This window comes from Notolabrus celidotus, chromosome 22 (genome assembly GCF_009762535.1).
Source record: "Notolabrus celidotus isolate fNotCel1 chromosome 22, fNotCel1.pri, whole genome shotgun sequence".
Classification (NCBI taxonomy): domain Eukaryota; kingdom Metazoa; phylum Chordata; class Actinopteri; order Labriformes; family Labridae; genus Notolabrus; species Notolabrus celidotus.
In genome coordinates, this window is record NC_048293.1 from 3,293,013 (window position 1) to 3,309,867 (window position 16,855).

Here is a 16,855-nt window from a genome sequence, read left to right on the forward strand (position 1 = left end):
TTATTATACGACTACTACGTCCATCACAACATTTAACTAACACCGAAAGCCAAGACAGCTTCATGTCTATATGGATTCTCCTGTAGTGATCTCGTGACCTTGAGAGTGATCTCAAAGCAGCAAGGTCCTGGGTTTGAGTATCTTTGTGCTTAGTTTCACTTAGGTTCCTTTAGTCCACCTTTGGTATTAAAATATCAATAACTGCCCTTCACAGAGGAACTGTCATCAGAGGAGAACTTTATTTGTATATACCTTTACATTTTTAATTAATTTTTTTATTATAATTTTTTTTCTTTAATTGTACTCCATTTTTTTTACCCTAATTCCTGTACTACTCTTGCTAATACATCTGTGTTGCTGCAACAACAACATTTCTCCCTCTGTATCAATAAAGTATTATCTTAACTTATCTTATCTTAAAGCTAGGGTAGGTAGTCACGGAAAACTAGCATGAATTTGAATGTAGCGTTTCCTCAGGACTCCGTCTAAGGTCTCTGTCATTAAGTCTTTTGCTTGTCAGAGCCCCCGTGGTGAGAGCTTTTTAGACTCTGATCCGGACTACAGTACTGGGCAAAGCACCTGTAGATAGCAGTTTTTTTACCTCTTTTTTAAGAACACATTATGTATTGATTACCATCGGGATATAAAGATCATTTTAACCAGTATAACAAAAAGTGGATCTAAATCTGATTACCCACCCCAGCTTTAACTCCATTACTTATAAATGTCTTTTTTACACAAATTCCATATGCATATGTTTTGTTAGATCTGAACAAGCACTGCAGCAGATTTTATGTTTATAGAACTTCTGGTCAAAGCTGATTTGCAGCTCCTGAAAGAGCTGCTTTAAGATTTGATTACACAAAAATGAATTTAATCATCTACTGATGGAGTCTAGTCCAGTCTGTCTTCTAGTTGCCTGAATCTATGGATCAATACAGCTCAAAAACGCAAAGAGGAAAGTAAAATGTGCCCACCAGAAAAGCAGAGAGGTGATCTCTGACAGTTTCAAGCTCCTGAGGGACTAACACTGCCTGTGTGTTCCAAAACTCCAGGCGCTCCAGAGCAGACTGCAGCCACTGGCTGAGCTCAGCACACTCCCTCTGATACCTAAACAGAAACCACAATTCAGTCATTAAATAAATGATAAATAAATAAATAATGACCTTTAGTGCTGTAGACCGAAAAACCTCCACATTCTGTTGAGTTTCTGACCTTGTCCAGTGTCTCAGGATTGCCTCCAGACGCTGCAGCTCCTTGTTGATCTTCCCGGTGTTGTTGAGCCAGTGTTCACCCAGCAGAGCGAGCTGGTTCTCCAGTGCAGGACAGCACACTGACAGCAAGAGATGTTTGCCCTCATCTAGCACCTGGTAGAGCTTGTGTTGGTGCTCTGTCAGTCTGCCCTTTAAGCCCTTTAACAGAGAAGGATGGAGGAGTAGACAGACAACTTCATTATAGAGAAATAAAACTGCAGCTCTGTTTGAAGAGTAATGATACTGTGTAATGGTCTGCTTGATAGTGTTCATTTCGTTAAAGAAATCATGACGATAAATGTTCGTCAACGACTCCTTTTTTTCATGACGTAAACAAGACTATGACGAGCTAAAGTGCATCACTGATAATAAAAACTCTGAGGAACACATGTTTAGTTTTTGTTGACGAGACGAAAACATTAGTGGCCGATCTTCGAATATTCAAAATCCATGTCCCCCCGCTGTGTGTCTAATCTTTTGAAATAAAAGTGATGAATTCCTGTGACAGGATGAGTTATTATCTGAGGGGCTCAGTGTTAGCTTGGTCTCTACCTGCAGCAGGTGTGCTTTATGAACCAGCTCTCCTCACCTCCATGCATCTGTTTCATCGTCATTGATGATTTTTACCCCCGGTGTTCGTTAGTGACAAAGACACAACCAGGGGACGTGTTTTTGCTGCCATTACCTTAAAAAGCTTGATTCAGTTTGGTGAAACATCAGACACATTTAGTAAGTTTGGATCAACTCCTTGTCATCAGAGATACAGATGCATTTCAGAGTGCCGTGAACTGACTGACTGTCGAGTATGCCTGTCACTGCAGGTACATTCAAGGACCGTCGTAAATGAAATACAGCTGTTTCATTGCATTTTTCTGTGTCAAGAGAATCTAAATACAGTCACAGTGGTCACATCAAGAATTTTCTTTTGTGATTTTAGCAGGGCCAGGCTGAATTATCTAACTTAAGATATTACACAAGCAAAAGCGTTGAAAGGAGTGTTGAGGATTTTAACACTTGGTATAACCAAGCGGCAACCTCCGGTCTCAAACTATGAAGTCCATGAAGTATTATAAACTGCAATTCATCGAGAATCCGCTTGAGGCTGGCTGCAGAAACACCTGAATCCACATACACACCAATTCATATAAGACGATCTTTGCAGCATTAATAAACATGTTTACAGCCTGGTTCAAAAAACGGCTTGGCTCTATGTAGCTCATTTCTTTATCGGCACACACTGTACGGGGGTTGAATTTTTTTCTAACGCTACGGTTCAGAAGATATTAAGATTACGAGTTTTTGCCCAAATAAGGACATGTCTGACTTGACTCCCGGACGGGAACACATAGCTGTTGGCTAAGAGGCTCAAACCCCGCCCCTTTACGTCACACTGACTGGTTGAGTTCCGCATTTCCAATATGGCTGCCGCCGTCAATTGGCTTCAAAATAGCACTCAGGAACAGATGGGTGACGTCACGGATACTACGTCCATTATTTATACAGTATATGGGTATAACCCTGTTACCAATATCTGATCGACTACATGAATTATTTAAAGAGTGAAAATGTTTGTGCAAAAATCAAAGACTAACATTTTTTGAGTTTCCGCCGACTAAAACTAGACTAGAACTATGAAGGGCTGAAAAGACTAAAATGTGACTAAAACTAACAGGCATTTTCATCTAAAGACTAAGACTAAGACTAAGACTACATCTAAAATAGCTGCACTACTGCTTGATTAAAGATCAAATACAATTTGTTTTAATTCCTACTTCAGTGACAGAATAGCAGCTAAACATGGAAGCTGTTTAGGGTTTAAGAGGTAAAGAAATCTGTGATAACATGTTTTGCTTTGTGCTGAAACATGCCTGTTGTTAGTTTGTAGACAGGGCAAGGCAAGGCAGCTTTATTTGTATAGTGTATTTCATACACGAGGGCAACTCAATGTGCTTTACATTAAAACATTAAAAGCATTGGAAACATTCAGACAAGCATAAAAGAACACAATTAAAATGACAAATATAATAAAACAGAAAAGAAAAGGAAAATTAGAAATATATTAAAAAATACATTAAAATTTTAATTTAAAGTGAGTTAAAATAAACTAAGATAGGAAGGCAGTGTCAAATATAAAGGTCTTAATCTTTGATTTAAAAGAGGTGAGAGTTGGAGCAGACCTACAGCTTTCGGGGAGTGAAAGCCCATTTAGGATTGTAATGTGTTCACTAAAAACCACAAAAATGTGAGCGGGTACCTGATACAGTGAGATTCTGTCCATCAGCCTTTCCTCTGTCTCCTCCACCAGCCCGACAGTTGGGATACTTCCTTCCACTGCTTCCAGCTGGCGATTCAGACTTTGGTAATCCTGAACCAAGCGGCACCAAGTCTGGAAGAACAGAATTACAGAAAGTTGGAACAGCTGACGAGTAAATCTCAGCTGAAACCTTAAAATCTTGTTTACTTTGAAAGATGCAAATGTTCCATTGTGATGTGTTTACAACATATGTGCAGCAAAGTAAGAGGAAAGTAACATTATATTTTACTGTTTATGAGGCACACGTGTAATATAACAACACTTTGCAACTGCTGTGCTACTGAATAATGACCATCCATCAAGCTTTCAAAACAATGTTAGTAAACAGAGCTTCTTTTAGCTTCAGGCTCGCAGCAGAATTAACTTCTCAATTCATAAAGAACTTTTTCAAGGAAACAAACAATATTTTTAAGATTCAGTTGAATACTTTCCCACTATTAAACATTTAAAACACCTTCTGGACTTCTACGGTTACTCAGTGTGTGGATAGTACAGTGTATTCCCTCTCTCACCTCCAGGATACACTCTAGCTCCACTCCTTTGCTGTGTGCCTCTTTGAGGACGCTCTGAGCCGCAGCCAGCGTCTCCTCCAGGGTCTGACTCTCTTTGGGAAGCATCAGAGCACTGATTTTTCTGAAGTAGGTTTCTGTCAGGATCATATGGGACTCCAGACCCTGGAAGAACTCCTAGAAAACACAATCAGACACACACAGTGTTTAGTGTTCTCTCAGTTCATCCCCCAATGTTGTAAAGTATAAATACACCTAAGGTCTGGCGAGCCTAACAGAGTTCAGTTGACCTAACCTTGTGTTTGTCGAGGTGGTTCTGGACTTCTTCAACAGAGCTGGCAATGATCCTCTGATCTGCAGCCATCTTGTCTTTAGCTGTGTCCACCAGGTCCGTGAGGTCCTGCAGAGCTCGCTCGTACTGTTCTTTCAGAGCCATGTTCTGGTTCAGCCCACTGCGCCGGGATCCCACCGTCATCACCAGCTCCTCGTAGGAATCCTGGAAACATAAAGAAAAAATAATCCTTCAAGATCTTTTGTTTATTGTTTTAGATTTGATAGTTAGACTATTTGAGTCAAAACAAGTCAAACTTCTACAGAGCAGCATTAACTTTAAGGTGTTCATACAGTCTTAAGTTGGAGCTGACAGAGATGTAATTTACCTGGAGCTTCAGTATTTTGTTGGTAGATATCTGATCTGCCTGCAGTGCTGTCCCTCTCGTTTTGAGTTCTGAAATCCTCTGTTCAAAGTCTTTCAGGCTCTCCTCTGCACAGCCAATAACCTACGGGAGAAAAGACTCAATCATTTTTTGTTTCCTGTTAGCTACGATGGGAGACGAGCAGGGTGTGTGTGTGTGTGCATGTATTACCTCTGGTGCAAGCATTACCTCCAGTTGTTTTGGGGCTGGTCTATCCATGGCTCCAGCTAAGGCCTGTAGGATCTGGCACTTGGTTTCGATTAAAGCAGTTTGGAGAAGTTGTAATTCAGTCTGCATTAGAGAAAATAGACAACATTCAAAACATAATACTTGGCAGTATTTTTTCTTTTTAATTTTGTATTAGTCTTAGACAACACAACACAAAACAACAATGCAGCCATTAGACCCAGAGGCAGATCTCATGCAAAAATATTTTTAATAAAATAAAATAAAATGAAATAAAATAAAACAACTCTGTAGTTTGAAAGAGAAAAGTAAAACATTTTTTTTTAAATCAATACATAAAAAATAAATTAACGCATATATTAAATAAAATTTAAATAAAATTAAATAAAAATAAATAAAAATAATAATAATTAGAATAATAGAAAAGTAAAAGAAAAAGGTACAATCAACTTTAAAGATAAATAAATAAATAAATAAATAAATAAATAAATAAATAAACCTGATATGTTGTGAGCTCATGTGCTCTAGTTCTCAAGTGGTCGCAGCGTTGCCCCAGAGCACAACCCAGAGCTCCTAATCTCTCTTTCAGGCAGTCCAGGTTGTCCTCCAGGAGCGCACGGTCGTCTTGTCTCAACCCTGAAGACCCAGCGAGCAAAGCCTGGCTGAGCTTCACGTCCTCTGTGACATGCCTCACATCGTTCTCCAAAGTCTGGAGGAGAGTCCGGGACAGTTCACAGAGATTTAGAAAACACTCAGTACGTAATAGAGGGTGTATCACTGCATCTGTGATAAACTTCTTGTAAAGATTAAGATTTATTGACCAAACTTCAAAATTCAAATGTAAAAGTTCCTGGGTTGAGGTTATAACACGATTTATAAAAAAAACAAAGAAACTTCAGAAGTAAGCCTCAGTGTACCTCCTGCTTCTGTAGCTGTGTCTCTGAGTTTTCAGCCAGCAGCACGGAGCCAGAGAAGACGTTGTTCTCCACACCGTCCAGCCAGGAGGAGGTGGATGACACAGCTGTGTAGAGCTGCTGTTCCAACTGCGGCACCTGTGTCTCACCACCGCCGGGCTGCGTGTACACAAGAGGGTGCACATGATCTTAGAAACTTATAGAGTAACACATCCACATGTTGCAGTGTAATGGATCACAAAGTGAAGTGGTGAAATGGAAGTAGTAAAACCTGAGCGGTCATGTCCTCTATTGTCTGTCTGAAGCTATCATACAGAGTCTTCAGGGAGGATTTGTCTTCCTGTGCTTCTTCTTTGTAGAGTGACCCAGCCGTGGTCACACGAGGAGCTCTGGAATAAACCTGCAAAAGCCCCAACGAAAGTAAGACAGTGGTTTTACAAACTGATAACTGCTACCTTTTACTTAATGCTAAAAAGAACAATACAAAGGGATTCATACCGGCTGCTTGTGGTCCTGCTCCAGGGTTTTCTGGAGGAGCTGCAGTTTAGTTTTGAGCTCCAGTCTCAGGCTCTCCCACCTCTGCCTCATCTGCTCTCGAGCAGCCTGAGATTCTTTCTCAACCAAAGCTGCTGGTGAAAACGGTTCTGTTGTGCTGTAGAATTACAGAAGCATGAATGTATTAATGTTGTGTTTATAATCCACCTGAGGGATCCCTACACACACTGACTGAACCATCCTTTGTGTATGGTTTCATAGTATATAAAGTACCTGGCACTGCTTGGGGAGGCCTGCTGGATGAGGATCTCCTCTCCTCTGCTCGCAACTGACTGGAGCAACTTTTTCTGTTCTGCAAGCTGCTCCTCGAGTTCCTACAACACAAGCATGGAAAACACCTAGTTTAGGATTTGTATAACATGATCATTACTTTCGCTTAATGGTTTTGAACACAGCTTTTGCGTTTTGTTGTTTCACTGACAGAAGATTTGCTACAATTTTCAAAAGTATAACAGGACATATGTGCCAGCTCAATACAGATTATTTTCTATATGACAACTACCACAAGTAAAGCAAAAGTTAACAACAATTCATTTTGGTAGAAGTAGTAGATTTCAGATGAGAGATAAAAATACCCTCTGTCTCTGCAGGCTGTCCTGGTGCTGTTGGGATCGTGTGGTCCGAGCCTGGGCAAGCCAGTCCTGCACACTGGGACTCTGGGAGAGGCTGGAGTCTGATTCACTGTCCTCCTGCTCCTGCAGTGAGCCCTACAGAGGCAGATGATGTATTTAAAACAATTGAAGAACATGTATCAGCACGGGACATAGGAGCCTCAAACACATTCATTTATCTAGACAGATAAATACTGAAGCAACATGGCTTTTCATCTTTTGCTGTGTTTGGCTGGTAGAATAAATCCACAGGAGGGCCTGAAGGTAAAGTTTTGGCAGTAAATGCATACAAGTTGGTTAAATATGCAGCCCCCTCACCTGGATATTAATCTGTTTGTCCTGCAACATCCTCTGCAGCTCCAACAGGCCACCCTTCAAGGTGCGTAACTTCCTGGCCAGTTGTTCAGCTTCTTCTCTGGTCTCCGTCCGTCCCTCCAGCAGCAGGTTCTCACTGTGCATGGACAGCTCTGACAGGGCCAGCACTTTCTCCTCAATCTCCAGCAGCATGTTCTGCAGAAGCAGGAGGAGAGAGGCCAGCTCAAACATGGTGTCCAAATACGGACAGCAGCTCTGGAAAGAACCAGGGTCTGGCTGAAGCCTCCTTTACACCAGCTGCTTCCTCCAGCCACAGGACAGGCAGAGTTGTCCCTCTGCTTTCATCCTTGGCCCACCTCTCCGGCCTTGCCTCCTGTGCAACATATTACCACTAATCCTTCACGCTCCATGCCCTGCAGCAAACATGCTAACACTCAAATTAAAAAGCAGTTTTCCTGTGCAGAACACCATCCTTAGTCCAGAACATAGAAGAATGTCCATCAGTGAATGCAGTTCCAATGTTTGAAGAAACATTTGTCCTCTACAAGCATTGCCACTACTAAGGAATCAATCGGCTTCAGACAGGCTAAGACAGAGAGTAACTCCCTCCCTCCTGCCTTTCCTCACCGGTCTTTAGGATTCCCCTACTTGGATATTCTAGCAGCTTTGTCACAAACACCAATCCGAGCAGTGAGATCTACAAAGCCACTACCCCTGACTTCCCCGCCCTTTCCTGCTAACAGGCCCCTGTCACACAGAGGCATCTGCATAATCTGCTTAAGACTAGTATTTCAGTCGCTTAGGAGCCCAGCCTCCTGAATGCCCCCCTAACGTCTCTAATGCTCTTGTTTACCCACTGAAAGGTTCCTGACCCCTGGGATGATCCATGTGTGAGAAGGGTAACAAAATACTGAGGGATAAGACAAATGTAAATAATCCCCTTGACCATCTGCATTAATGTGCCGACCAGAAACAACTGCTGAATGTCTAGACAACAGTAGTCTGGCAATAGACTGCCCTCCCTGGTTATCTGCTTTGATTGATTTGGATTGTTCAGTAATCTAATTTTCATATTCATATATTAATTAATATTCTGAAGTAACTATGTATGCATCCACTGCTCTGAATGAACAGCAGGGGGAGCCCTTACCTGACATTCAGCCAGCTGATCCTCCATATCCATCTCCTCTGGAGGTTCAAGAAAGGAGGATACCGCACCTCGCATTCTGATCAGCCACTGCTCCAGCTCATCTGCCCGGGACTGATGGAGCTGTATGGCCTGCTCCTGACGCTCACCCTCCAGACGCTCATAAACACGCTCCTGGGACAGAAAACACATGTTTAACTAACTTCCATTTTTAATACAGTAACAATATTCAATTGATCAATAAAAAACAGCAGTTTGCACCTTTACTTGTCACTTAATACCACAGTCATTTTCAAACTACCTCCAGTACTTGCTGTTTCCCTGAGGCCTTCATGTGGATGGTGGCCATCCTCTCAGCTAACACTGCAAGGGAGGACTGCATGGCCAGCTGGTCAGCCACGTCTGAGTCCACAGCCTCAGAGGCCAGGTCCTCTGTGAAGCTGGTCTGCAGCCTGTTTATTTCCTCCTGCGCACTCTGAATCTCCTCTATCAGACCCTGCAGAGGACGACATTGTTATCGGTGTTGGAAACCACGTACTGACTGCTTCAACTGTGTTTTCATTTCTCTGTTCGTCATAGGGAAATGTGACTTCATTTGAATATGCAAAATATTATATGCAAAAAAGAAATGCCATGAATTCAAACTGTTGATATGATTGATATATGGAAACTGTAGCAGGCTAAGTTAGTTTGTTATAACTTAGAAAGTGTTGTAGTGTTGGAACATGGCATTTCTTACTGAAAAGTGATATTTTGGAAACAAAACAAGGAGACAAAGCGGCCTCAAATACATGTTTACAGACCTGCATCATTAGAAACAGGATTCTTTCTATTTTACTGGTACTGAAATTATTTGCATGACCAAGATCATCCGACATTATTGTAGCAGTATAAGTCTCTCTGTGGCTCAGCGCCAAAATACATCTCTGACATGCTTGTTTCATATGAACCCACGAGGACACTCCGAACATCTGGGGCTAGCCTACTGACTGTCCCAAGAACAAAGCATGGAGAAGCAGCATTTTGTTATTATGCAGCACAGACCTGGAATAACCTCCCAGAGAGTATTAGACAAGCCCCGACTCTGACTCAGACTAAAAATGTTCCTCTTTCATGTTTCTTAAACTGCTCAATAATGGATGCAAACCCATTTTTAAACCTTAGTTTTTATTTCTGTAACTACAAACTTTTAATTTCTCTTAACAAACTGAGTTTTAACTAAGTTTTGTTACTAAATTTACTTTCTTTCTTTCTTTCTTTCTTTCTTTCTCGATCTTATATTTTAAATATTTTATGTTTTCATGCCTATGTTTGTTTAATGTCACATTTTAAATTGGATATTTTTGGACAAGGTATGGCATTAAGGAATGAACCTGATATTGGATCTACAATTAAATGTTGGGCATACGGGCACCCTGCAGGGGTGTCAAGAGGTCTGAGCCAGCTTCGGGCTACGACTCGACACAGAAAAGACTCAATGTGTGAGTCTTAATCCTTGGAAAGAAGTTCTGAGATGAATCGAATGATTAAAGGTTCATTTCGGTTAAGACAAGATCAGTTGTGATTCTGTGTCCGGCCGGACAGTAAGACTCTGCAAGTTACAGACTTCAGACAAGCAAAGGGGGCCGATTATTTAAAATAATCCCTCCTAATTTAAATAAATAATAAGACCCAACACTATTTACTATGTACGTTAAGTTACATAAGTACAGAGAGAGAGAGAATAGATCAAACACAAGTGGCTGCATATCAAATGTAAATGTTTGAAGTGTTTGCTGTGTGTTTTTGTTGATTGTTCCTGTTCTGTTTTTTGTTTTTAACTCTGTAAAGCACTTTGAATTGCTCTATGTATGAATGGTGCTTTATGAATAAACTTGCCTTGCCTTGCCAGGATGAAATCCTCCTATCTAGTAACTGGGAAAAATCTCGCTCCATCAAACTATTTGAGACCCTTTAATGCACTGCTGTGACTCACCTCGTGTGCTCTAATGTGGCTATCTGGGCTTTTATCTGCCTCCAGTGGTTCACTCAGTTTGGCTTCCAGAGCTTCCATCTTTGAAGAGATTGACTGGAGTGAACCCTGGTAATGCTGCTGCTTTTCCAGAGCTTCATACAGAGACCGCTGCTTTTCGCTGATCTGTTGGAAAACAAAATGGACAATTTTAAAGTGCGTAGTCTGAAAGCATGAGCAGACTCACAGAGAATCAGCAGGCCTCTAATATGATCATTATGGTCTTTTATTCACATACCACGTTCTTCAATGTCTCCCATGAGCGCTGCAAGTCATCTAAGTTGGCCACGGACTCAAATGTTGGGTCGTATAGTTCTTGGATGGGAGCTCTGGTGAGTGTTCCCCGTCCCATCTAAAAGAACGTACAAACGGAGACATCAGTGGTGAGACAACAGTGAATGGTAACATAAATACTGCCCATGAACTGAGAATTCAGACTGAGAATACATATAACCCCCCCCCTCCCGTTTTGTTTTCCACCACATCATATATCATTGACATAGTTTTGTTTAGCTAGAAAGTTTACACAACAAATACAGAAGAGAAAGAGTATAGGATTCACATGTTCAAAGACCAGAGGAAAAACAAGAGTGTTAAGAGCAATTTGGCTGCAAGGCAAAGATGACTCAGGAGAAAAGCTACCTTGGTTGTAGAGGCCTCAGTGTAAGTGATGGGAGATGGGGAGCGACAGACAGGAGGAGAAGAGACCTCACTGTTCGTGCCCTCCTCACCAGACTCCTCAGTTACAGGAGACAGGAGGGTGTGACAGCGGCCAGCTGTCATCTGACACGCCATGCAAGAAATATGAACAGCAGAGCAGACATGCAAGGTGGAGAGAGAAGATTAATCATCTGCCAAGTTTTTTTAAGCATTGCACAGAGCACCTTATTAAAGTGAGGCAAAAGCAGTTTAAGAAGTTTGCAAAGATTTAAAACAGTTTTTAAGCAAAGTCAGAATAGCAGAATGAGTCGAGTGAGTGCACACAGCAATGTCAGCAACACTATGTTACATCTTATATTATGTTCTCTGACCATGACAGCCTGTGCTGATGATTTCTTGGATTTCTCCTCCTCCAGCTCCTGCAGCCCCTCAGGCAGTCCCTCCACATCAGTCACTGTCAGCAGCATGGTGGCATGCTTAGCCTTCACTGCCAGCATCTTGCATTTTGAGTTGAGTGAGGCGATCTGCTCTTGGTAACCTTTGATCTTCTGCGCTAGTTCCTATTCAGAATGTATAAAAGGTGCAATTGGAATAAACAGGAAATCAATTAACAGAGAGAGTCATCAGCAAAGGATGTGTTGAACCTTTCTGTGTCTATTTTGTTGAGTTTTCTTTTCTTTATCCACCAACAAATCTAAGCAAGTCAAACTAGATTTATTCTTCCATTATCAGACTGATAGCCTATCCTATTCCCTTCCCTTCATTGCCTGTCTTCCCTTTTAAGGAGACCTAAGTTAAGTTAGTGAATTCATGTTCCATACCTCATGGTGAAGGATCTGGGCCTGCAGCTCCTGGATGTTGTTTGAGGGGATCGGTCGGTCCTGAATGACACGGTGTGCCTCCTCTATCAGCCCCTGAAGGTCCCTCACTTCCTGTTCATATTGCTCATGCTGAACCACGGCCTCCTGAATTAAACAAATAACATAGCTTTGTTGTTTTGAGGTGAAAAGTTCAGACTGACAGAATGTCTATGACCCCAAGAAAATTGGACAAAGTTCAACTTAATGAAAATTTCAAACACAAAAAATCTACCCGAAATATTTTGGGTTGATTCTCTTTGTGGCTTCTAAACCAATTAAAAAAGCTGAATTAATTATCATTTAGACTCATGCTGATGGCCATATCTCTCTACAGAATGCTTGCTTTGTATGGATGTGTAAATGAAGAATGACAACAATCTAACATCACTGTGCTGCAGTAACAGTGCCCCCTACTGTACCTGCAGGATGTTGCATTGCTGAATGGCTACATGCTGCAGCTGACTGGCTTCCTGCTGTAGACGCAGGGCTGTGCGACAGATGGCGAGGTTGGGCATCACCTCCTCTGGGACCTGCAGTGCACTCTGACAGAGCTGCACGGCCTGCACCTGCTGCTTGAAGCTCTCCATGTCTGCCAGCAGCCGCTGCAATTACAGGGAAAGTTTATATTGTGTGAAACTGTTAACAACTTACAAAGTGTGCAAAGGAAGTAAGGCTGTATTATTGTTACTTTAATGTGGTGTGGATACCTGTCTCTGAGCCAGCTGTTCTTTGAGGCTCTGGCGGGCTAACTCTGGAGAAGTCAGGGTGGCTTGGACCTGCTCCAGAGCAACATGTAGGGCCTTGACTTCATACTCCAGAGCTTCCATACTCTGGGGACATAATTACATATACAGTGGTTAATACACAACAGGAGCCAGAAGTGGTAACACTCCCTTCAGCTGGAAGTAAAATATAATAAAAACGAGACAGAAATACAGAAGTTTCACTAAGTAATGGTGTTTTTCCTGTACCTTATTTGCATCCTCCAGGCTCTGCAGCCGTGTCTTGATGATCTGCTGGAGCTCTTCAGTGTGTCGACTGAGCTCACAAACCTGCTGGCTCATAGACTCCACCTGCAGCACCTCAGACAGGAGCTCAACTTTCTCTGCCATTGACTCCAGGTCTCCATGGAGCTCCCGAGACTCACGCAGGACAGCCTAAGAACCAAGCAATGAGACAGCAAAAGAAAGGCGTTTATGCTACGGTCTCTTTTGGGGTTCCTTCCAATGGATCAGTAATAGTAAAGCCAAGATGTCTCTGGTTGAATATCATATTAGAACCCATGAGGAGCCCCATCTATCTCACCTGATACATTCGTATCTGCTCCTGGAGATGAACAGAGGAGTTCCAGATGATGTTCGCCCTCACCAGACTTTTGGCTCTCTCCGACCACCTCACAATGAAGTCTAACATCTCGTTGTACTCGTCTAAGTAACAAACAGCCTGAGGAGCCAGGATAAGAAAGATGGTGAGGTTCAAGCTTACGCAAAGACATGAAAAATGCTCACATATGTAGCTGTGTTTAAGCTCAAGGTTATGGCATTAAGTAATAAATAGTTTGAGCACAGCTGTGGTGTCAGTAGGAGAGCTGAAACACAGACCTTCTTGAGCCAGTTGTTCCTGCAGTCTGCTAGCCGTGTTGTGTGATGATGCATCTCTGACAGCTTGCTGATGGCGTCACCAAGCTGTTTGGCCAGCAGAGGGTTTCTGCGGCCGAAGTCTTGCACTGCAGCGTCAAGTTCTGAGAGGGTGCGACCACAAGAGTCCAAGTCCTCCGCCAGGCTCTAAGAAAAAGACATGAGACACGTACGATTTTATACTCTGACACTCATCATGTTAACTACGTGCAGTCACAATAAACACACTTACTTTGACTTCTTCTTTTGCGTGATCAACATCTGGAGATTTTTCTTTGAACTTAGCAGATATCGCTTTGAGTTTCTCAGAGATGTCATGGATTCTGGAGCTGAAGTTCTCTTTTATTTCTCTGGTTCTTTGAATTTCTCTCTCTTTAGAAAGAACCTACAACATATACAGGTCATGTCAACAAATGGGACATTAAAAAAATCCTGAGATACATAATAATCTAAGATTCATACCGCAAAGTACTTATTTACGTTGGTTGTTTTTTAAATGATACAGTACCTGGTCCTCAATGGCGCCCAATGCAAGAGAGACCTCAGCCAGCTGCATGGAGATCTCAGAGGGCAGTATGGTGTACAGGTCCAGGTACTTGCTCTGTTGCTGCTCCGCTAATTTATCCACATTCTGACGATAAGTGATCACCTCTCCATGTACAACCTGTACCCAACGTATAGAGGACCGGTGTCACTTTTCTCAGAAGAACTCATTCAAACAGCAATGTTTCACATCATACCAGTTGTGTTGTATACCTCAAGCTCCTGCAGCAAAGAATCAATGTCTGGAGTGGGATTGAGAAGAAGCTCTCTGGTCTCCTGAATCCAGGCTTTTACGACACTGAGTTCCTTCTCCACCTCCTCTCTGTCCCTCAGTTCCTGAGCTGCTTGTGCCCGCTTGGTCCTGGACTGTGTGAGGAGGCTGGAAGACAAAAAGAAAAATGACTTCACTGCAACTTTGGAAGGCAATGACAATTTCCTTAATAGAGCACATTTCAGTACAGATGAGCTCAATGAGATTTACACTAAAGATAAAAACATGGAGAAATAACAGCTGGTTAAAGTGTTTAATAACATAAGGAAAGCATACTTTATTAGCATGATTTATAGGCTCTGGAAAATAAATAGGTCTGGAGTTTAGTTTTAGAAGCAGAGTCAGTTGTGATGGATCTTAGGTCTGTAGGCAGTTTGCTCCTGTCACAGTAACTAAAGGTCACCTCACCAGACTTTGGTCTAACTGTGAGCACAGTTAAAAGACTTCCACCTGATGACTTTAGAGGCCAGATTAGGTTATAGATTGAGAGCAGGACAGATAAAAAGAGAGGATCTGAACCATTGAGCGCTTTATGGACTGATAACAGGATTTTGAAGTGATTCTGTATTGAACGGGTAGCAAATTAAGTGTTTTAAGAACAGAAGGGATATGTTTAGATATTCTTGTGTGTGTCAGGACTCAGGCTGCAGAGTTTTGAATTAGCTGAGGCCATCCTGTAGACTGCGTACAGGGCACTGCAATAATCTTGCATAGTTTAAATGAATGCATGGAGCAATTTCTCTGGGATATGAATGATCATAGTTTTGAGATTTTTTTAAAAGATAAAATTATGTTCTTTTTATATTGGTTAATGTGATTATCAAAGTTAACCTGAATCCAAAATGATGCCTAGATTTCTTTTTTTTTTCTTACTCTTGTCTGCATATATATTTCTGGTTTGTGTCATGTTTGTCACAAACTGTCAAATATTAATGCAATTTATTCTTGCAGCAAAAGAAAAGAAAGAAATCCTTTTTCTCCTGTGCTTGTGACTGTGTGCATGCAACCATCACCATCCCTCTTAGAACTCTGGCCTATCTTTTATTGACAGTTAATATCATGTTCTGTAAAAGAGGGCGTGGACACCTAGCCGTAGTGCACTACTGCATCACAATCCGCCCCCCCAACCCTATGTCTTTACCTATATCAGTATCTAGTGAGGTGCCTAGATTTCTGAAATGCTCGCTATATTTCAGAGACAGTGATTTCAGTTGTAGATTGATTTTCTCTTTCTGATTTTGAGACAGTCACTTGATAACTAAATTTTACATTTAATTTGACTATTCATAAAAAAATCTCTATTAAAGCAACACAAGAGATAGACATTGTGTTAAAAGTGTTCTCTTGTTGTTAAACCTGTATTAAACAGAATAAATGCTGACTGTAAAGTGATTGCTCTTCCTCACTAAAGAAAGAATTAAAAAAAAAAAAAAGTGTTCTCTTGTCAAAAGCATCAGTACTTCAGATGTACCCCACCTTTCCATCTGGTCCTGCACAGCTCTGATCTCCTTCAGGCTGGGCAGCTCGTCCTGCTCGTTGGTTGGAGAAGGCACCTCCACATCGTGCAGCAGGCTGAGAGCGTACTGGCGCAGCAGCATGAGAGCAGAGAGCTCCCTCTCCAGGTCCTGGCTCAGCAGATCATGCTGGTCTAACAGAGACTGCAGGGTGGCCTTGGAAGCCTTCTCCACCGCACTGTCTGGGAAACGACTCTGAAGCTCTTCAGAGACGGCTCGCACCTTCACCATCTGCAGGAAACGATAATGGAAGTTAGTCAAACAAAAAATATTTAACTTTGAATTATACCACTTTTACTCATTCTCTGTTTTTGCACCTTTTCTCTGAAAGTCCTCCACTCCTGCGCTGTGTCCTCAAGCACTCTCTCCTGTCCCCGTGCAACGCTTCGTAGTCGTGTCCAGCGCTGCCATACTGTGGTCATGGAGCGGCTGATGGTGGCCTTACTGGCATCACTCCCCACCAGCTCCAGCTGGGCAGCTTGCTCCTCGAGACCGCTCAGCTTCTCTTGGAAGCCGTTCACCAGTGAAACAAGAGACTGAAGAATTCAGAGAAAACAATCAGTAAAGTTTAAGTCATATATAGAAGTACTGACTATCTCTTGTAAGTAGACTTTGTTTTGGCCTCTCATACCCGATGACTGCAAAGCTTATCCTCAGCCTCTTGGCCTGTTCCCGCCTTCGCAGTGGAAAATTCAGTCAGCTTCTTTTCAGCCTCATTCATGAGCTCAATGACAGTCTGCCTTGCCTCCTGGTATGTCTTCCACTGATCCACACAGCTAAGAACAACAAAGTATTTTAAGGGATTAGTTGACCTCACCAGCAACATTAGTAACAAGTACTGTATGTCATCACGCTGTGTT

General features: G+C 42.1%; 1 protein-coding gene across 1 annotated transcript in view; it reads right to left on the bottom strand.

Moving 5' to 3' along the window:
- Nucleotides 1–16,855, bottom strand: part of syne1b (spectrin repeat containing, nuclear envelope 1b) — a 94,738-nt gene that overhangs the window by 24,323 nt on the left and 53,560 nt on the right. Inside the window, exons 78-109 of the mRNA XM_034674401.1 lie at nucleotides 16,627–16,771; nucleotides 16,313–16,531; nucleotides 15,958–16,226; nucleotides 14,424–14,589; nucleotides 14,176–14,331; nucleotides 13,900–14,052; nucleotides 13,632–13,814; nucleotides 13,336–13,473; nucleotides 13,002–13,187; nucleotides 12,738–12,860; nucleotides 12,450–12,632; nucleotides 11,992–12,135; nucleotides 11,542–11,730; nucleotides 11,153–11,293; nucleotides 10,749–10,862; nucleotides 10,475–10,636; nucleotides 8,801–8,995; nucleotides 8,503–8,673; nucleotides 7,356–7,547; nucleotides 7,002–7,133; nucleotides 6,640–6,740; nucleotides 6,370–6,523; nucleotides 6,143–6,271; nucleotides 5,875–6,030; nucleotides 5,457–5,666; nucleotides 4,943–5,062; nucleotides 4,736–4,855; nucleotides 4,372–4,572; nucleotides 4,080–4,253; nucleotides 3,508–3,639; nucleotides 1,216–1,412; nucleotides 978–1,110 (exon numbers count right to left, since the gene is read on the bottom strand). Of these exons, the coding sequence (XP_034530292.1) occupies nucleotides 978–1,110; nucleotides 1,216–1,412; nucleotides 3,508–3,639; nucleotides 4,080–4,253; nucleotides 4,372–4,572; nucleotides 4,736–4,855; nucleotides 4,943–5,062; nucleotides 5,457–5,666; nucleotides 5,875–6,030; nucleotides 6,143–6,271; nucleotides 6,370–6,523; nucleotides 6,640–6,740; nucleotides 7,002–7,133; nucleotides 7,356–7,547; nucleotides 8,503–8,673; nucleotides 8,801–8,995; nucleotides 10,475–10,636; nucleotides 10,749–10,862; nucleotides 11,153–11,293; nucleotides 11,542–11,730; nucleotides 11,992–12,135; nucleotides 12,450–12,632; nucleotides 12,738–12,860; nucleotides 13,002–13,187; nucleotides 13,336–13,473; nucleotides 13,632–13,814; nucleotides 13,900–14,052; nucleotides 14,176–14,331; nucleotides 14,424–14,589; nucleotides 15,958–16,226; nucleotides 16,313–16,531; nucleotides 16,627–16,771 (5,188 nt within the window). The remainder of the gene's footprint in view (nucleotides 1–977; nucleotides 1,111–1,215; nucleotides 1,413–3,507; nucleotides 3,640–4,079; nucleotides 4,254–4,371; nucleotides 4,573–4,735; nucleotides 4,856–4,942; nucleotides 5,063–5,456; nucleotides 5,667–5,874; nucleotides 6,031–6,142; nucleotides 6,272–6,369; nucleotides 6,524–6,639; nucleotides 6,741–7,001; nucleotides 7,134–7,355; nucleotides 7,548–8,502; nucleotides 8,674–8,800; nucleotides 8,996–10,474; nucleotides 10,637–10,748; nucleotides 10,863–11,152; nucleotides 11,294–11,541; nucleotides 11,731–11,991; nucleotides 12,136–12,449; nucleotides 12,633–12,737; nucleotides 12,861–13,001; nucleotides 13,188–13,335; nucleotides 13,474–13,631; nucleotides 13,815–13,899; nucleotides 14,053–14,175; nucleotides 14,332–14,423; nucleotides 14,590–15,957; nucleotides 16,227–16,312; nucleotides 16,532–16,626; nucleotides 16,772–16,855) is intronic.